The sequence below is a fragment of the Patagioenas fasciata genome, chromosome 1, assembly GCF_037038585.1.
Source record: "Patagioenas fasciata isolate bPatFas1 chromosome 1, bPatFas1.hap1, whole genome shotgun sequence".
NCBI lineage: Eukaryota > Metazoa > Chordata > Aves > Columbiformes > Columbidae > Patagioenas > Patagioenas fasciata.
This window is the reverse complement of record NC_092520.1, coordinates 208,831,221-208,852,988: the sequence shown is the minus strand read 5'-3', so window position 1 is coordinate 208,852,988 and position 21,768 is coordinate 208,831,221. Positions and strand designations below refer to the sequence as shown.

The window sequence follows — 21,768 nt, the reverse complement described above, 5'->3', positions numbered from 1 at the left end:
CACACTTGCAACCCCTTTAAGAAATGAGCATTTCTAACATCTCTAAAGCAGATGTTCTCTCCGTACAGTTTTGATTGCAGGAATAACATCGCTATCAAGTCAGGAAAGGTCTCTGCCCTCAACAGGTTGTTCAGATAATTGGTAACAAAAATAAAACCCTATCTGCTCCCGCACTCTTTTTGTTTGCACGTTTGATCTACTTGCAAGATTTCTGGTCGTCTGAGCCAGAAGCTCACTTCAATTGTATGTTTGTTCAAGCTTTTATGTCTTCTGTGTCAATTTATCCCAGTTCTCAAGCGATGCTACTGTAGTCAAAAATAGCAATTATTTCTGTGTTCAGTTGTCGGAAACTTTTAGCTGTTTTTTCCCCGGTCTGAATTATGTTCACTTTCATGTCTAACAGGTGCGACACTGAAAACATGGGTAGATCTGACACGGCTCATTGCAGGGTGGATGGCGGCTGCTCCTGCTCTTTCAGGCAAGTTCCATGTAGTTGTCACCAAAAAAAAAATCCCTTTATTTATTTAATTTTACACTTTGAAGCATTTTTGCCATTGGGAATAACAGAATCCCTAGGAGAAGCAGAGAAGGTTTCTTACTCTCATGTTAGTAAATAATTCACTACTGAAAGCAAAAAAAAAGAATGAAGTTGGCAATATCCATCTGTGCTGTAGTACACGGCCTTCCTGGAGAGCAAGTGGGCTGGAGCTGAGGCTTAAAGCAAAGCTTTAGTAGAGGCCTCAGACTAAACCAGAACACACCGAACTGTTCCCTGGAGAATTTATAATCAAGTAAACCAAAGACAAATCCAAACCAACTGAAAATGACTTACAAAACATTTCACAGCACTTCAACACCAGAGTCAAACACAGACTCCAGATTTCCTGAGGTTAGTTCTCCATTCACTTTTCTAGATGATCTTTCCTCCCCTAGTTTTATCAGATACACATCTGAAGGTTAAGTAGTTCACGATGTAGGACAATGATTTGACGCATTTACCGATTATCACAGAATCACAGAATGTCAGGGATTGGAAGGGACCTCGAAGGCTCATCCAGTCCAATCCCCCTGCTGGAGTAGGAACACCCAGGTGAGGTTACACAGGAAGGTGTCCAGGCGGGTTTGAATGTCTGCAGAGAAGGAGACTCCACAACCTCCCTGGGCAGCCTGGGCCAGGCTCTGGCACCCTCACTGAGAAGAAGTTTCTTCTCAAATTTAAGTGGAACCTTTTGTGTTCCAGTTTGAACCCATTACCCCTTGTCCTATCACTGGTTGTCACCGAGAAGAGCCTGGCTCCATCCTCCTGACACTCATCCTTTACGTATTTGTAAATATTAATGAGGTCACCCCTCAGTCTCCTCCAAGCTCCAGAGCCCCAGCTCCCTCAGCCTTTCCTCACACGGGAGATGCTCCACTCCCTTCAGCATCTTTGTTGCCCTGCGCTGGACTCTCTCCAGCAGTTCCCTGTCCTTCTGGAACTGAGGGGCCCAGAACTGGACACAATATTCCAGGTGTGGTCTCACCAGGGCAGAGTAGAGGGGCAGGAGAACCTCATGGTCATCCTGCTGTCCCCAGGACCCCCATGTCCCTTTCCCCTTCACTGCTCTCTAAGCTGCTCTTTAAGCCACCAAATGCCCAGCAAGGTAATGAAGCATCAAAATTTACTCCACATTCACAGTAATAATACCTATTCTGAAAGTATTACATATGCAAATACACACAGAGAAAGCCCAGTTTAAGCTTTCCATTAGAATGCATATGAAGAATTGAGATTCAAAATTCACAAGGATACTCAACCCTTCACATAATATTTTTTTAAAATTCACAAGTAAGGCAAAAGGCAAGCAGAAATAGTCTGCCAAATAAGTGAATTTTAAAAATAATGCACAGAAAGCTTTTAGTGTTATCCTACATTAACATGACAGGTTAATTATCTTATGAATGGTTTCCTCACAATTGTAAAGATTCAGACGCTGCTGACAGCAGACAGATCAACCTCAAACCAGCAGAGGTCAGGATATCATCAGGAGTATAACCAGGAGTCTAATACAGCAGCATTACTGCAGTGACAAAAACAGACTAGATTTGCAATTTAACACTGATTCAATAAACACAGTTTCTATACTGACATTTTGTCTGAGACAGCATGAATACAACTGGGGACGGAGAACTAAGACACTATTTTCCCCCAATAATTTAAGGTTGACTATGAAGCCACAGTGAATCAGAGCTTCGAAACACATATACCACAATAATTGCAACTTGTCTAATATTTATGCTCATAGACTCACCACCCTGCTGCGTCCTTCTGACAGAAATGAATTTATATATATACTCACTATGTTATTAAATGTAATGGAACATGACAGGAAAATGTAACTATTTAAGGCTGCATATGCAGAAACACCCATGAACCAACACAAAACAAAAGGGACTCAGGAGTTCCCCTCTTTTGCAAGTTCTTCTTACTTGCACTATACTGAAGCCCAAAATAATTAATTTTCAGAAAAACTGCTGCTCTTACCACTCGTGGAGCTGAGCTGCCTTAGAAAATGTAGTTTCATCCCTTTTCTGTGCTGATTTGTGCAAACAAAAGAGCCAACTTTAAACTTACAGCTTTAAATACTTTATCAGGAGTTTTCTGATGATCCAGAAGATCAGTATGGAGAACCAAAAAGGGTCTGGTGTTGCAGATCACAATGGGCCAGATTGACCAAGGGGAAATGCCAACAGTATCTACGCTTGGATATGTAGAAATTCAGTTCCCAATGATTTTAATAAAGGCTCTCCAGGTTCCCAAAACTTCAGTTCCCAAAGTTCTGCTCCACCTCAGCAGGATTTTTGGACTAGGCCCTGTCCCAGCTGCTGGGAATCTTGTGTGTCCAGAACACACCTGGTTCATCAGCTGAACATTACAAGGGAGGTCATGACATTTCAGTGGTTGCCAGGATATTTGTCACCATTTCCCAAACCAGAAAAGCCCGTTGTACTCCTCAGGGGAAGGCAACGTGCACCTCGCCATCAAAGCCACCACCTCACTTGGACATTCCAGCCACCCAGCATGGCTGCTGACAGATCATGACACACAGACAACAGCTCTGGCTTTTTCAGGGTAGAGCTGGGTGTGAGATGTTCAGTAGCTCTGTTTTCTTTATTAAGTTCTATGACGGGCAAGGAAATTCATGTCTCATTGTAACTAGTAAATGTAAGATTGCATGGGCCCCAAGGGATCTGTGGGTGAGTTCACACAGCCCTTAGGGGACTTAGGACATGTTCCTTTGGGAATGCAAATCATGGAAATGCTTCATGTCCTTATTTCCCAATGATTTATATTTTAAAAGACACAAATCTGTAAGTGTTTACTTGCTACTCAAAAAACTGGAAGATGCTGGGGGTGATAGTTTTGAACTAAAAAAATAAGGGAGATTCAGGTTGGACACGAGGAAGAAATATTTCACACTGAGGGTAGTGAAATACTGGCCCAGGTTGCCCAGAGAGGTGGTGGATGCCCCATCCCTGGAGACATCCCAGGCCAGGCTGGACGGGGCTCTGAGCAACCTGATCTGGGTGAAGATGTCCCTGCTCATGGCAGGGGTGGCACTGGATGAGCTTTGAAGGTCCCTTTCAACCCAAACCGTTCTATGATTCTATGTCTTACCTTTTCTATCGCTGCATCATGGACAGGAAGCTCCTCTGGACTGAAAACAAAGACAAAGTTCGTATTACTCTTGGTTAATCTTGGCACCAAATCATTTCTGTATAGGTTATTACAAGCAATTGCATATAGCAGCAATACATAGTACTGAGTAAACAAGTATTCTGAACTTCAGAGAATTAAGACAATGACACACAGGAACCCTTGGAATTTATTTTTCATACAGACTTACAACATTTGAAGCACAGAACTAGAATTATTTCAGGCTTAAGTCTTCCAAATCAAAGTAGTTGCATAGCTTCAGAAGACAAGGATTTAACAGAAAGTTTATGTTATCTTTACTACAAGAAGACTGTGCTGTACTACTGAACTGAAACCTGAGTGGAATGTTTGTTTTGTTTATTAGATCATACTACTGCTAGCTGAAATAACCCTGGAAAAGCTTTTCCTTTCTTACAACTGTGCCTTGTGAAAGGCACTGAGACTCTGCTTCACTTAGGAGACTTCACTTCCATTTCTGACAACTCTGCAAAACTCACTGTGATTAACAGGCAGGAGGTGGCAGAAAAACAACAACAATCAGTTTTAGAAGTAGGTATCTAATTAATATTAAAAAACACAATCTTTTCACTTCTTACACTAACTCTAGAAAGGCAGGTTATTAATTAAAAGCTTAAAAAGTAGCCTTTGAACAGGTAATTTTTCAGACTTCGTATTATTTCACTTTCATTCTGAGGGCTCCAACTTCTGTTTTTCTTATCAAAGAAACTTGTGTTTTTCTTATCAAAAGTAACTGGACCACTTTGATGCCAAATGAGCCTTCCTTCCTTTCCCTGCATCATCTGTAGCTTCAGAAAACACAGCAGCTCAGCTTTAAGTAGCAAGACCTCCTGTTCCTGCTCTGGAGATCAGATAAATAACACCCAACAAAACCCTGTTTAAAAGAGACCAGAAAGGAAGCACAATGTGAAATCCTTTAAAAGAAATTTCCTACTGAGCCTTGATATTAGGAAATAATTCCTACCCATACCATTATAGCTGTCTACGGTGAGGACATGAAAACCCAGTATTTTAGACCAGTATCCAATCTGTGTAAGGGCAAAAAAGAACACTGGGGAAGGCTACAAGAGTAATTGTTGCGGCAGCTGATGTAAGAACAGTCTGATGCTAAATGCTTGAATTATAATTGACTTCATTTATTCCATCTAAAAGATGCTGTTTCAGATCCAGAAGTTATATTCGAGTAACAAAATATGTTTGAATTACTTCACCTGATGGAAAAGTTTGCTCCCATCAACGTCTTTTTGATGGACACACACATACAAAGTTTCCAGTACACAGCCTAAAAACTCATTTAAAAAACAAAAGAGTATTTCTTCTGAACAGCGTTGCAAAGATTATAATGTGTTCATTTAGAAGCACTTTCCAAGTATCTAAAAGTTTTCCTGAGGAACAACACTGAAAAAGACACCAACTAACATGTCTAGCGCACTAGAAATAGGTTACAATCAATACTGAGGTTGCGACCATTATAAAAATCATAGTATCGTGCACAGTCCCTTTTTTTATCACAAAGTAAGAATGAAACGCAATGACTTATTAAGCAATTGCTATTTGGTTATTTTACCAGCTCCCATAGGTGTGCAAACAGAAGGCACGGCTGGATGTACCGAGCATGAAACAAAGCGCCTTTGCCCTGGGAAGCAAACACCACACTAAATCCCACTAAATGAATCCAACAGCAAATGTATGGCCACATTCCTCATCTGACAGGCTGAGAGAGTTGGGGTGTTCAGCTGGGGAAGAGAAGGCTCCAGGGAGACCTTATTGTGGCCTTTCTGTACCTAAAGGGGGCCAAGAAGAAAGATGGGGACAGACTTTCTAGCAAAGTCTGTTACGACAGGACAAGGGGTGATGGTTTTAAACTAAAGAAGGGGAGATTCAGGTTAGACATGAGGAAGAAATCTTTTACACTGAAGGTGGTGAAACACTGGCCCAGGTTGCCCAGAGAGGTGGTGGATGCCCCATCCCTGGAGACATCCCAGGCCAGGCTGGACGGGGCTCTGAGCAACCTGATCTGGGTGAAGATGTCCCTGCTCATGGCAGGGGTGGCACTGGATGAGCTTTGAAGGTCCCTTCCAACACAAACTGTTCTACAATTATTTCTTTAGCTACAGAACTATGTACTAATACCACACACCCCTATGTTTTAAGCCAGTCTCATAATTTCATTCCTCGAGATGCTGCCAGCAGCCAAGTATCAAGAGAACAGAGCAGAACCCGAGCAAATCACCCCAGGTTGCTCAGAAACTCACTGGGCTGGAACCGAGGAGCTCCTGGAGATGTTGCTCTCAATTAACCAGACTGCACTAACTATGCCCATGTCCTCACATATGTAATATTTAAATCTAGCCCACAAGGACCGAGGGAAAGGCACGGTGGGCAAACAAACTCTCAACCCCCTGAAGGTATTTTAAATAAATACATTTCTATTTAGCGCATGTGTTTTCTATGCAGAAGCACCTTATAGGGTTTTTTCTAAAAAGGATTGGGTAGAATCAGAGACAAAAATCAATTAATGCCTATTAATCAATGTAATTTTACTGTACCTTTTTTTTCCTTTATAAGGATTAATCTCCCCTTCCTCCCCACCTAGCCATTCTAATTTTGTTATACCTTCATTATTTCTTTTAATGTTGAATCTTCTCCCATCATGCCCAGCCTATTTATACCTGTATTTTTCAATGTTTTTATCTGTGCACTTCACCAAGTAATAATACAAAGTAGTAAACAATATTAACTTAATATAGCCACATCCTGCCCTAAGATGACTGCTTTCCTTTAATAGCTCAGTATTTGTTTAGGGGATACAGAGAAGAAGAACAGGACCAATTAATGTAATTAGCTTGCAACCATACAATACTTGATATCCAAAAGAGAAGTCACAGACAGCTTTTAAATGAAGTCACGTAGATAAGGTCTCACTTAGCAGAAACGAAATCTTAACACCGTCCTCAACAAAGAAAGATTCAAACTAGGTAAACCCACCCGTTTAATCAGACTGGAATCAAGAATCATTCCATGTGGTATCTGCCTTTGCCCCAGGCAGGAAGACTCCAGCCTCCCACCTGCACAGCCCACAGTGGAACCTCAAGGGCTCTGTCAAGCCGGTTTGGTGTTCCAGCATCAACAGAAAGCTCTGAAGATGATGTCTACAGGTTTGGGAGCTGCAAAACGCTGAGACCAAATCATAAATCCAACTACAAGCATGGACTATAAGCACTGGAACAGGCTGCTCAGGGAAGTGGTGAAGGCAACATCTCCAGAGGAGTTTAAAAGAGACGAGGTTCTTAGGGACATGGTTTAGTGCCAGTGTTGGGTTAATGGTTGGAGCTGATCATCTTCAGGGTCTCTTCCAATCAAATGATTCCATGACCACACGAAGACATGCTGGGTTTCCTACCAGAAGGCTCCTCAAAGACGTTGCACTGGGAGGAAGCACCAGACTCCAAGGTTTGACTGGAACTCAGGACCTCCACCTGTGGTCCTCACTGGTGCTGACCTGCAGCACCAGTCCAAAGTTTTCTTCCTAATCTTTCAACCTGGACTATTACCACCTTCTGGCCTATAAATTCAGAGAAACAGGATTTCATTTTGAAGAATAAGGACTTGCTTGAAAATGCTTTTTATATTAAATTATAAGTGATGAATGGATTTTACATCTTTAAATCCACCACAACAGCTAACACAGGTTTTTGTGAATTTTTCAAGATAACTTATAAGAAATATTACTCTTAAAAGCATCAATATCTGACACTTCAGAACATTAACCATGCAGATGTATGGTTTTAACCATTAAGCTGTGTTGTAATTAGTCTCCTTGAGTAACAGTGGTGGTTTACATAAACTGAAAAAGTCTCAGACTTAACAAGCTTACAGTCACCTACCCACTGCTGCTGTTTCAATGAGTCTTCTTTAAACTGCCCTTTGATATATTTGTTCAATATAAACACAAAGAAAGGTTTTCTCATATTACTCAATCAGATTTAGTCTTTTCCTACATTTGTATTTAAATCCTGAATATGTTCCCTGATGGCTCGAATCACAGCATTTCCCTGCTTCTAATTTAGCTAAAACAAATATAAAAAATTTAAAGGATCCTTTATCTTTTGCAGCTTCAGTTGAGGATGGAAGATGTTCAGTGTGATAATCAGCAGCCCTGATACCTTGATAATCCCAGAACTGTAAATCTCGGAGGTTCAACTCAATTCTTCACAGTTCCAAGCTGCATAAACCACAGAATCACAGAATGTCAGGGATTGGAAGGGACTTCAAAAGCTCATCCAGTCCAATCCCCCCGCCGGAGCAGGAACACCCAGCTGAGGTTCCACAGGAAGGTGTCCAGGCGGGTTTTGAACGTCTGCAGAGAAAGAGTCACAACCGCCCTGGGCAGCCTGGTCCAGGCTCTGGCACCCTCACTGAGAAGAAGTTTCTTCTCAAATTTAAGTGGAATCTCCAGTGTTCCAGTTTGAACCCATTACCCCTTGTCCTATCATTGGTTGTCACCGAGAAGAGCCTGGCTCCATCCTCGTGACACTCACCCTTCATATATCTGTAAGCATTAATGAAGTCACCCCTCAGTCTCCTCCAGCTCCAGAGCCCCAGCTCCCTCAGCCTTTCCTCACACGGGAGATGCTCCACTCCCTTCATCATCTTTGTTGCCCTGCGCTGGACTCTCTCCAGCAGTTCCCTGTCCTTCTGGAACTGAGGGGCCCAGAACTGGATACAATATTCCAGATGGGGTCTCACCAGGGCAGTGTAGAGGGGCAGGATCATTTCCCAACTTATACTGGAACCTGGGGTTGTTCCTACCCAGATGCAGGACTCTACACTTGCCCTTGTTATATTTCATTAAATTTTTCCCAGCCCAACTCTCCAGCCTGTCCAGGTCTCTGGATGGCAGCACAGCTCCTCCCAGCTTGGTGTCATCAGCAAACGTGGCACTCAAACCCAGGCACTCAATTTTTCATGGGAAAAAAAAGTGGCAGAAATTGAACATAACGGACTAAAAACCTTTACCATGAAGCTTGCTTGCCTGATAAGATGTTACCTTCAAAATTTCTTTGTAAACTGTATATTTTATTTCTCATAACTTCTATTTCATAACACGCCGCTTGCTTAAAAACCCTCTTGATGTGCTGTAGCCTTTCTTACCCCAGTGAGAATTAGCCAGTGCACTGTGAAGAACTTTAGGGTCCTTCATCCTAAAACGTCTTGCAGGAACATGTGTGATATTTGTATGCCATTATTTAATTTTAAACAGTCAATTAAGTTCAATAATCCTATATTATTGAACTCATTATTACATGAGTAATAAAAAACCTGAAACCACACAAAACCTGTGGTACAATCCCTACATAAAATAACTTCTCAAGCTATTTCACAATGATTTTCCCATGCTCTCCTCCAAGTATTAAGTGCAACAGCATCACCTTGTATCACTGCACATTTTCAGTGAGAAGTATTTGGAAATCATATTTGGTGTCACATATTCAATATAAGGTAGGAAAAGTTTCTTGCAGAAACATCTGCAAAAACATTACAAGGCACAAAATTTAATAGCAAAAGTGTCATGAAATAAATTTCTGAGGCGTGATCACGCACAGGTAAGACATGAGAAGGAAGGGAAGGGTTCAGGTGATGGATATCGGAACAAGGAAAGCTTGAGTACAAACAGAAACGTTTCGCTGTACAATATAAAACTCAGATTGTTGAGTAACAAATTGCAACAACATTTCAGTATTAAATGTATTAAGAAGAAGTATATCTTCCCAAGTATGAACAGTTTTTAGGCTGTGTAATTTATCAGACATTTTCTAAAGTCAACTGAAAAAACCCTCAACCATCACAAGCAGAAATAAACCAATATTTCCATTTCAAGCCTTTCTTTAGACCTACAATTAACTCATTATACTTTTTATAGCACAATTGTAAAGCACAACTCAGTGTTGAACTCAGATCCCTTAGTCCAAACACGGTAATTTTCAGAGGAATTCTGATTGCGAATGATTGCTTTAATATTCCAGTCTTGGAAAGGAACTCAGAGGCAATAGTGTCATTTTCAAAACTAATAATACATAGAAAAGATTTCTGAAAATACTAAGGAGAAAGTAAGTAAGCTGTTTTTATAAACTAAATGATGGATTTTCCACTGATAAAATTATGTGGATCATTTCCTTCTTTCCATTACACATTTTTCATATATAACTCACAATTTTGACTGTGTGTATCTATCGAAATAATTGGAGCTCTACTACTGTATAATCATCCACTTGGAGTTTTCACTGAATAACCTCAGCACACTATGGGGGTGGTGACTACGGCAGATTAAAAAACGGCTTGCAGAAGTTTTGTTAAAATTCATAAGCCAAGCAATTAATTAACATATGGGATAAGCCAATGTGATATTCCACAATATAATTAACAGGAAATATGCTGCAAGAAATAATTTATTGCTGGCAAGAGACTGGCTCACATGTGATTTTGTGACTAGGTTTTAGTTACAATTATCATTTGTGGATTCTGTGGATGTTGTTGCCAATATGCATAGCACAATGAACATGTAACTCTTGTCCAGAAAGTCTCAAGTAACAGAGACAAGACAAAATGAAATCAAAAGATTTATCAAATTCAATTACATCTCAGAGTGATGACACCAAGCTGGGAGGAGTGGTTGTCACGCCAGAAGGCTGTGCTGCCATCCAGAGACCTGGACAGGCTGGAGAGTTGGGCGGGAAAAATTTAATGAGATATAACAAGGGCAAGTGTAGAGTCTTGGACCTGAGCAGGAACAACCCCAGGTTCCAGTATAAGTTGGGGAATGATCTATTAGAGAGTAGCGTAGGGGAAAGGGACCTGGGGATCCTGGTGGACAGCAGGGTGACCATGAGCCAGCACTGGGCCTTTGTGGCCAGGAAGGCCAATGGTACCTGGGGCAGATTAGAAGGGGGGTGGTCAGTAGGTCAGAGAGGTTCTCCTGCCCCTCTGCTCTGCCCTGGTGAGACCACATCTGGAATATTGTGTCCAGTTGTGGCCCCTCAGTTCCAGAAGGACAGGGAACTGCTGGAGAGAGTCCAGCGCAGGGCAACAAAGATGATGAAGGGAGTGGAGCATCTCCCGTGTGAGGAAAGGCTGAGGGAGCTGGGGCTCTGGAGCTGGAGAAGAGGAGACTGAGGGGTGACCTCTTTAATGTTTACAGATATATAAAGGGTGAGTATCATGAGGATGGAGCCAGGCTCTTCTCGGTGACAACCAATGGTAGGACAAGGGGTAATGGGTTCAAACTGGAACACAAGAGGTTTCACTTAAATTTGAAAAGAAACTTTTTCTCAGTGAGGGTGCCAGAGCCTGGCCCAGGCTGCCCAGGGGGGTTGTGGAGTCTCCTTCTGTGCAGACATTCAAACCCGCCTGGACACCTCCCTGTGTAACCTCATCTGGGTGTTCCTGCTCCAGCAGGGGGGCTGGACTGGATGAGCTTTCGAGGTCCCTTGCAAGCCCTGACATTCTGTGATGTTTTGTGGTGACTTTTTAGTAAAGAGCTTTCCAGCTTGGGAGGAAATAACTTCACTGTTAAGGTTTTATTGCCAATATAGAAAATGATGGAGGAATTCATAGTAAAAAAGATAACTGTATTTTCACTGCCATATGTTAAAGCACATGCTCTCTTGTGTCTTCAGGAAAAGACATGTTCTATAAGCAAACTTTGAAGCTTTCCCAGCTTGCAATCAGAAAATCTTTGAGAAAGTCTACAATCTGATTAACTGAAGGTAGCAGCATTTCTAGTGATTTCTGCTGTCACTTTAATGGAACATAAACACCGGGGTTAAAAACATCTTTTCAGAATCATATTCCAAGTGTTCTTTTTGAAAAATTATAAACATTATTCTAAGCTATCTTAGAATTCTCAAGAGGCAAGAAGGCAAGTGAAAAAGAATTGATCTCTTTGCCTTTTAATTCACATTTTATGTATAAATGTCTAAAACACCTAGGACTTTCTCACTAAGCATATATATACATATTGGTTTTAAGTACTGCTTTAAGATCAGCTACTGTACAGATCACTTACACTATATATTAATAGCGATCCAGAACATATATGTTGGTAGCTTCATCTGTATTCAAATCCCCGTGCTATGCAAAGCATATTCCAACATAAATTAACTAAGATGGTAGCGTTCCAGCTGGAGCTCAGTGCTTTATGTACCTACACTTGTTTCTTTTATGGAACAATCTTCTGCCGTCTAAAATTCCATTTTGGTGGGTCTTTCACTTGAACTGAGAGCAGCAGCATCTTTGCACTTCTAAAAACCGTCCCCAAGATCATTTGAGCATCCTAAATAATCAGTGTCAGTGACAGACTCTGGCCACTCCCTATATTTAGTTACTTTAATCTTCTATAAATGCTAAATACAGAAGGAAATATATGTGGTAATAATGATTACGTTAAATCCTTACATTTAAGGCTTAAAGAGTAACTCAAAACAATGCGTATGACTTAATTTATACAACATACATAAAGCAATATATTATCGTATTCAATCATTTTTTCACTTCTGCTATCTAACATTTCTTTTCATAAATAGTTCGTGAATTCCTAGTACACAGCAGGGGATCTTCTACTCAAATCAAGTAGCAGCAGCTGTTAACAAAAACCACACTAGTTGTCCTTAGTTGGCAGAATTATCCTGCGGCTCAGTTTTGTGTTTGCAATCAAATCTGCGGGATTGCATGTGCCTCATTTCTTTGTGTATCTGCAGAGGATCATTGAAGTGACAGCCTGGACTAACTCAGCTGAAAGAACGCATTTCATATTCAAATTTCAACTCTAGTCCTAAGAATAAGCTAAGGAAATGGGTACAATCATGACATGATTTTAGGGAAGAAAAACCCCTACCATTCTGAATGATAGCAAATAGTATCAGAACATTTATTGGTAACTTTTAGACTGTTTATTTTCCAATGGAAGCCAAAATTAACTAGACAACAAATTTCTCCCAAGTAGCAAGTGATGGGACAAGAGGAAATGGCCTCAAGTTGTATCAGGGAAGGTTTAGATTGAATATAGGGAAAAATTTATTCCCAGAAAGGGTTGTCAGGGATAGGAACAGGTTGCCCAGCGCAGTGGTAGAGTCACCATCCCTGGAGGAGTTTAAAAGGCATTTAGACAAGGTTCTTAGGGACATGGTTTAGTGCTGGAGTTAGGTTATGGTTGGACTTAATGATCCTGAGGGTCTCTTCCAAATGAATTGATTCACTGATTCTATGAAAGATGCACCTGAAATCCTGCTACCCTCCTTTTCTGGTTATAAATATCATCCCAGGAGGTGGGTTCTTCAGCTGGTATTTGAATTACAGATGGCTGGCAGCTTCTATTCAAACAGGTCCAAAATATGAATAGTTGACTTGCATAAAATGAGTTGATTCTGGGTTCAAACAGCCTCCTTAGCTTTACGTGGTCCTAAAGCAAGGCTGTCTGGGACAATGACCTCACCAAATCAGAAGGAAGGTGCTTCCCCCTTCTCCTGGTCAAGTTCTACCACCAAGAACACAAGAGGTGTGAAAATCCTGTAACATCCTATTTGAATGTGAAGCTCACTGGTGATGACCAGGGAGAAAATCTCTGGTTCATCTCCCTTCCACAAGGTCTGGTTTAGGCAATTTTCATGAAACAGCTCTTGAATAAATGATCAACTTTGCCATCAGGCTGGCAAAAGAAAAAGACCTGTTTAAGTAGCAAGAGTGAGGAGAAGTGAACAGCAAAAGCATTGAAGAGTTCCTCAAAGCAGGCAACATGCATTCTAAAGCAACATTTCTCACCATGTGATACTGCAAAGTAAGACACTGATTTAAGGAAGCGATTACTGCAAATCGTCATGGACATCTTATGCTTTTAGAAGTAAGTTCTAATGCATCAATGTAAAAAAAAGGATCACAATCAAACCACCAGGGTAATTGGAGACAAATGCAGAGATCAAAGTTCATTGTCCATCACGGAAGCAGAACTGTAAACTAAAGAAATCAGAATGGATCACGACAAAATAAACCCTACAGCAAGTCTCACAGAATCACAGAATCGCAGAATGCCAGGGATTGGAAGGGACCTCAAAAGCTCATCCAGTGCAATCCCCCTGCCAGAGCAATAACACCCAGATGAGGTTACACAGGAAGGTGTCCAGGTAGGTCTTGAATGCCTCCAGAGTAGGAGACACCAGTCTTACATCTGGGCAGGAACAACTCCAGGTTCCAGTATAAGTTGGGGAATGACCTATTAGAGAGCAGTGTAGGGGAAAGGGACCTGGGGGTCCTGGTGGACAGCAGGATGACCATGAGCCAGCACTGGGCCCTTGTGGCCAGGAAGATCAATGGTACCTGGGGTGGATTAGAAGGGGGGTGGTCAGTAGGTCAGAGAGGTTCTCCTGCCCCTCTACTCTGCCCTGGTGAGATCACATCTGGAACAGTGTGTCCAGTTCTGGGCCCCTCAGTTCCAGAAGGACAGGGAACTGCTGGAGAGAGTCCAGCGCAGGGCAACCAAGATGATGAAGGGAGTGGAGCATCTCCCGTGTGAGGAAAGGCTGAGGGAGCTGGGGCTCTTGAGTTTGGAGAAGAGGAGACTGAGGGGTGACCTCATTAATGTTTACAAATATATAAAGAGTGAGCGTCAGGAGGATGAAGCCAGGCTCTTCTCAGTGACAACCAGTGATAGGACAAGGGGTAATGGGTTCAAACTGGAACACAAAAGGTTCCACTTCAATTTGAGAAGAAACTTCTTCTCAGTGAGGGTGCCAGAGCCTGGCCCAGGCTGCCCAGGGAGGTTGTGGAGTCTCCTTCTCTGCAGACATTCAAACCCGCCTGGACACCCAATGTGCTCTTCTGCTGTCAGTGACGTATAAATAAAATGGCCTGTTCCCTTGGTCTCTGAAAGGTCTGTCTCTGAAATTCAACTCTACCACTTCACAATTTCACAGTAAGTACAGATTCATTTCAATTTATCAGGAGTTACATAACTGGGACGTAGTAAAATCTGTAAAACCACTTCAGGAATGTTTATGTCATCACTGTGTTTTCAACCCAGGCTTGTCAGACGGAAATGCAATTAAAAGACTCTTTTAGAAGCAGCTCCTGTGAATGCACGTGTGGAAAATGGAAAACGCTAGAAAAACAGACCAAAATAAAATTAAAATAAAATAAAAGGCATTCTAAATCTCAACTGAAATGTCAATTACTAACCCAAGAAAACTTCCATTTCTCTTATTAAATAAAGACATCATCATCCTCAGTGCGCATCAGGGCACAAAAAAGGAATAATGTTAAATAGAGCTGAAACTTTGAGGGGTTTTGTTGGGCTTTTGTTTGGGTTTCTTTTTCTTGGGGGGGTGGTGTTTGTGGTTTTTGGTTGTTTGGGTGGTTTGGTTTGGTTTTGTTGTTGGCTTGGTTTGTTTGGGTTTGGGGTTTTTTTTGTGTGTTGTTTTTGGTTTGTTTTGGGGGTTTTGTTGTTGTTTTTGGTTTTCACCAGCAGTTCCTCAGCCCATCAGCTAGCAATGAATACTTCAGAGCACAACCAGTTCAGGGAAGCGTGTCGCATATTAGAGAGCAGGACCCATCGCACACAACGCAAGACTAGAGTGGAGTTTTCACAGTAAATCTTTATAACGCCACATCAAATATTCCACACAATCAAAATGAGGTCTATTCATATATTTAGTAAAAAAAGGGAAATAAGAGAAACAACTCCTCTCTAACATCTGAGATCTGAATTTGAAGCATTAAGCTGCTCTCCTGACCAGTGGGTCTGACCCTGTCTCACAAAACCCAGAAGAAAAGATGGGGAGAGGAACATGACAGCAATCCCCTAATGAATGACGGATTGACATTTATAATGGAACTGTTGAGAATAAACATTTCATTGCCCTTTCAGCACGTCATCATATCATTAATCATGTTTGGCAATACTTACTGTGCCTGGAAAATTAAGGTTAGCAGCTGCATGTTACTAAGAACAATAACTGCAACTCTCCTAGTAATCTCGGGGGTCTTTCCTTAAGCTTTCACGTGCAGACTTTTTCTTACAAATTTGAAATGAAAATTACAGAAATACACTATTTTTTTAATATTTCTTTGTTTAGTGACGAATTACAGCCACCATACTTTTTAAATTTCTATTATGTAAAACTTTTGGCACCTCACCATAACTTCTATTGCTGTCAAGAACACTCAGAAACGGGTCCTGAATAAGAGTTACTGTTCTTGGGCATTTCCTTCCACAGGCACCCCAGAGAACAAAATATTAAAGAGTGCACAAAATATCTGAGAGACAAGGACTATTTTCCAACAAGGTTGTGTATAAATCACCAAGGAACAGAATGAGAAATGATGGAGAAGAGCTGGTAGGCCTGTATCTTAGCAAAAGAAAGAATAATGACTCTGCTATTGGAAAAGCGTCTCTGGCAACACAGTAATCTCCAGTATTAGCAAACTATTCCAAAAGCATGTTGGCTGCTTTAGGAGACTCATGGGATAACGAATAAGAACATGAGTCAGATTCTCAGCTGCTGGAAATTGGTGCAATTCCATCAAAATCAGCGTGGAGCTACTGTAACAGTAGTACCAGAATCTAACCCGAGTTTTTAAGAGAGTTTCACTGATCCCAGGATATTTATCAACACAAGAACATCTGCTACACTGCACATACATCCCAGCTTCCATTTGTTGGACAAATCGTAAAAGAAAAACGTGTTTAAGCTGAATCACCCAAGTCAGATCACAAAACCTGACAACACCAGTTATTGCTACAAGATAAAAGATGCGCAGGTGAGTTTTAGGGACACGGTTCAGAGCCGGACTGGACCTTGTCATTTCTACTTTGTATCTATCAAGACCTGAACAATTATAACATTTTATATTAGTCAGTGTACATTAGTAATAATCTGTTTCCCAAGGTAGAAGAGTAAAATTTTACCTGCATCAATTTCCAAACAGCAATGTTATTTTCTTCTTTCTTAGAAAAGAACCATTGTGGTCTTAAAAAGTTTTCTTTTAAAAGAAAGCTCAACAGCTCCCACACAGCTGGGTGATGTATAGAGATGGATAAATAAAAGAATCAAATAAGAATACACAAACAAGTATGGCTAGTAATAGAGCAGATAATGTAAATCCTAATTGCTAGTGAAAAAGGAAAGGTGAGGAATGTATTTTGTTCTTTCTGAATACTTTGCTGGGTCACTGTCTACTGAAGGACTGAAATCACTGGTTCCGACAGGTATCGAATGATCTTGACTGATGTCTTAGTCAGAAGAGGGAACATCGTTCAATGACTTAGAGATTTCAGTACAAAGAAATGCAGAACTGGCAGAGTATTGAACATGGGCATTTTGGAGTGGAGACCCAAGCAAAGGAAAATACCTTCTAGCTGGTTAGATTTGCTCAAATTTGAGTTTTCTGTCCAATCCTAGGAAGACGCTGGGGTGGTTTTGCTTACCCTGCTCCCTGACTTTTGCTCTGGTGCTAAAATCCCGACGTAAGATCAGCTCTTTAAACATTCAATTGACTTTCAGAGTTGCAAAATGCTGCTTTTTGCTTCTACCCTATTTTTAAGAGCACGTACAAAGTTCAGGCTGTTTCACAAATCCTCATCAGCCAATGTTATTGTGACCATCCAGCCAGTATACAAGGCAGGGAAGAAGGGAAGGAATAAAGTCATTTTGTCCTTGTAGTTAGATGGGGAGTTTTGCAAATAATAAACACAAGAATACATTTGCAAAAACGGATCTTTAAATATGTGCTTCAATTATTCAGGTGAAGCTTAAATTATTATTTATTTACAAAACATCAACTGTCATTTTGATTTGCTGCTTTTACTATCAGCAAGTTTGCTGATGACACGAAGCTGGGAGGAGTGGCTGACACGCCAGAGGACGTGCTGCCATCCAGAGACCTGGACAGGCTGGAGAGCTGGGCGGGAAAAAATCAATGAAATACAACAAGGGCAAGTGTAGAGTCTTGAATCTGGGCAGGAACAACCCCAGGTTCCAGTACAAGTTGGGGAATGACCTGTTAGAGAGTAGTGTAGGGGAAAGGGACCTGGGGGTCCTGGTGGACAGCAGGGTGACCATGAGCCAGCACTGGGTCCTCGTGGCCAGGAAGGCCAATGGTACCTGGGGTGTATTAGAAGGGGGTGGTCAGTAGATCGAGAGAGGCTCTCCTGCCCCTCTACTCCGCCCTGGTGGGACCACATACGGAATATTGTGTTCAGTTCTGGGCCCCTCAGTTCCAGAAGGACAGGGAACTGCTGGAGAGAGTCCAGCACAGGGCAACAAAGATGCTGAAGGGAGTGGAGCATCTCCTGTGTGAGGAAAGGCTGAGGGAGCTGGGGCTCTGGAGCTGGAGAAGAGGAGACTGAGGGGTGACTTCATTAATGCTTACAGATATATGAAGGGTGAGTGTCATGAGGATGGAGCCAGGCTCTTCTTGGTGACAACCAGTGATAGGACAAGGGGTCATGGGTTCAAACCGGAACACAAAAGGTTCCACTTAAACTTGAGAAGAAACTTCTTCTCAGTGAGGGTGCCAGAGCCTGGCCCAGGCTGCCCAGGGAGGCTGTGGAGTCTCCTTCTCTGCAGACATTCAAACCCGCCTGGACACCTTCCTGTGGAACCTCATCTGGGTGTTCCTGCTCCGGCAGGGGGATTGGACTGGATGGGCTTTTGAGGTCCTTTCCAATCCCTGACATTCTGTGATTCTGTGAAGACATTTAACAATTTTTAACTATAAAAACCATTAATATAATCGCCAGTTGTAAATATACAAAGTAATCTAGACATCATTATTTAAACTGTAAGCTTAAAAAAGAAATTAAATATCTTTTAAAACATTCCTAGGAGCTGTAGAGGACTTGCCACCACCCAAGGAATAACATATTAGTTACAATAGCTTTTTTTAACCAGGCCAAAGTAGTAACAAATCAACCAAAGAATTCAAGGAGGGGGAAACCCAGATCCCAAGGCATCACTGGAATGTCTGCTATGAGCTTCGGGACGCTCACATTCCTTTAGGTTTTTTTCCCCCTGAAGTTGTTCCCTTATCAATGTCTGCTGCTAGAAAAATTGCAAATAGAAGTATCTACAAAGTAAAGTTTCTACGAGAGAACAGTCCACAGGGAAAACATTAAGAACATTTGTTTGAAAATTTAGCCAGGCTCCAAGATAAAATGAAAAGGAATGGCTTTTTTGCTGGGGTGATGGGTGTTTGAAGTTGGATTTTCTGGGGTAGGGGTTTTATTTCTGGTTTCTACTTGTTTGGGGTTTTTGGTAGTTGAGGTTTTTTTGTTTGTTGTGGGTTTTGTTTTAATGGAACTTTTAATTAAATCTGGAGAAAGGGGGGGGAAACAAATGTAGCTTGACACAATGTTGACCAAAAAGATACAACATATCCAAGGACAAAACAAAACCACACACCAAACAACCCCCTTATTTTTTTATGAATACCAAACACATTCCATCTTTTCCATTTCCAAAACCAGCTCAAATAGTTTTTGCAATGACTGTGTGTGAGGAAATCTGAGGCGTTTCCCCAATTCCTAAAACACTTGATTGAAACAGTCATCTATTATAAACTACAGCTTATCTGTTCCCCCGAGATGATCTGCTTGACTTTGTTGTGTACCTGTAGTTGATCAAACTGTCAAGATACAGTTTCAAGGGTGTGTTTTCTAGGAAAGAATATTTGATCTTAACAAACCACTGGTAGACTGTATATATAAACACTGCTGCTAGATTTCCTGGAGGAGAAAATGTTCCTTTTAAAAATGAATGGTATTATGTTTTTCACATCAGCCCTACTGCTCAGCATTCCTGCGCTATAATGTGAAATCAGCAGGATTTTTACTGGAAAATTTACAGAATAAGGACCATGCCTGAAGCTTTTTTGGGGGTAGGAATGTTGTCTTTTTTTTTTAAACGTATTTTTAGGATTATAGGTACCCAGAGTGCACCTATAAGAAATACACTGGTCTGTGTTCTCAAGATTCATGAGTAAGATGAGCTGCCAGGCATTATGTAAGGAAAGAGTAAAGCTTTAATAGGCACTACATGTATACCAAGTGAGATTGAAGAAGAACAACAGGACTTGATAGAAACAAATCGATATAAATCAAGATGAACAATGCTAATAGACTTAATAGTGTATGAAATGGTAGAGATGAACCAATGCTACTTCACCTTTCTTGTATTGCTTTGGAAATTGAGATTAACGTAACAGGGCTGGAAATACAGCACTGGAAAGCAAGAAGAGCTGTCAGCTGGGTCCAGGAGGAACAGGTGTGGCATAATCTCAGCTACGAGAAAACACATCAGCGTCCAAAGCGTCGCTCTCAGAACTGATCTTTGTCCTCAGAGTCGTTTGAGACCTCTGGACTCTGAAATGGCCTTTTCTTCCCCTTGCACTGAAAGCATCTCTCTTCAAATACATCCTCAATCTTACAAAGGAAGAAAAAACACAGTCGGGTTGTAAAACAGACAATCGAGTGACTGCAGTCATGTTTATAGTGTCCTGGTACCAACACACCCAGGAAACACAGGTTCCCTTGGCCAACATCTCAGGTACCTTCTTTGTGCCAGTGAGTTTCCAGTGCTTGACCCACCACTATGTGTAGAATGACAGGATGTCCTGAGTTGGAAGGGACCCACAAGGATCACTGAGACCAACTCCTGTCCCTGCACAGGACAACCCCACAGTTCACACCGTGTGTGTCTGAGGCCGTTGTCCAGTCTCTTCTTGAAGACTGTCAGGCTTGGGGCTGTGACACCTCCCTGGGGAGCCTGTTCCAGTGTCCAGCACCCTCTGGGTGAAGAACCTTTTCCTAATGTCCAACCTAAACCTCCCCGGCACATCTTCCTGCCATTCCCTCGGGTCCCGTTGTTGGTCACTAAAGAGAAGAGCTCAGCCCTGTCCCTTGTGATGAAGCTGTAGCTGCCATGAGGTCTCTCCTCAGTTTCCTCCAGGCTGAACAAACAAGTGATTTCAGCCACTCCTCATGCAGTTTCCCCTCCAAACCCTTCACCAACTTCGTAGTCTGAACTTCTGTGCTGGGCAGAACTGGTAGGGTTTCAGTAACCAAAGGTGACCTGCATGGGAAGGGGCCATGACCTGCTCCAGCCAACTTTGAAACCACTATAACCAAACCATCATGTACCAAAACTTCAGCCAGTTGAAGGAATCCCTGATGTCTCTACTAAAAGCATATTTTTAAGAGAATGACAGCTCCTAGAGGCAGGAGAAATGTAGGAGATGTGGTGACAAGCAGAAGAGCCACGCGAAAGGAGATGTTGTTGGGGACACGGCTGCAGACGCGCTCTCAGGAGGTGGCACGTCACGCCACGGGAGAGACGTCTCCAAAGGGACTTAAATAAACCATGACAACCAGCACTTCCTTACAGCCTCGCAACAACAGTAATTGGTAAAGCAAACTTCTGCATTTTAGCCAATAATGAGATTTTAACTCTAACTCATGACACCTCTTGTATACAATTTCTAAGCTCCTCTACCAAAAACATAACTGTTACAATTTAGCCACTCCTACTGATAATACTCATTGTCAGTGCATTTTGCTTTGTACAACCTGGTGCTAAACATCTCAAGAGACAGGGTCCATCCGTTCCCCATGTGGTTATTTTGCAGCTTAGCGCGTTTGCTGAACACCTACTGCTTATTCCCTTTGCTCATTTCAAACAAGTCTCATTATTATAACGCTCTGGTACTCTCATTGAAGTTACATTTTTGTTCCTAAAATTCATTACGTATTAACTTGGATATTTTTTAATGGCTATTTTAATAATCTATCCACCACAATTTCATTTTAATATCCAAAGTCAACTAGAAATTCCGTATTGATTCGTAGAACTGCAAAACAAAAAACAGTACTATAGCAAACAAATTAGATTGTGTTCTTAAGGCAGCAGGTATTGAAAATTCAAGACAGTGTCAGCTGAGGATGGTCCTAACTATTGTAAACAGTAAATACTACAACAATGAGAACGGAGCAAAGATGCCCAACAGATATT

The 21,768-nt window shown here is 41.6% G+C and overlaps 1 protein-coding gene across 6 annotated transcripts in view; it reads right to left on the bottom strand.

Moving 5' to 3' along the window:
* USP6NL (USP6 N-terminal like) overlaps positions 1-21,768 on the bottom strand; it is a 132,389-nt gene that overhangs the window by 47,179 nt on the left and 63,442 nt on the right. For all 6 annotated transcript variants that reach the window (XM_065845604.2, XM_065845612.2, XM_065845620.2 and 3 more), the window contains one exon: positions 3,659-3,698. In XM_065845604.2, the coding sequence (XP_065701676.1) occupies positions 3,659-3,698 (40 nt within the window). The remainder of the gene's footprint in view (positions 1-3,658; positions 3,699-21,768) is intronic.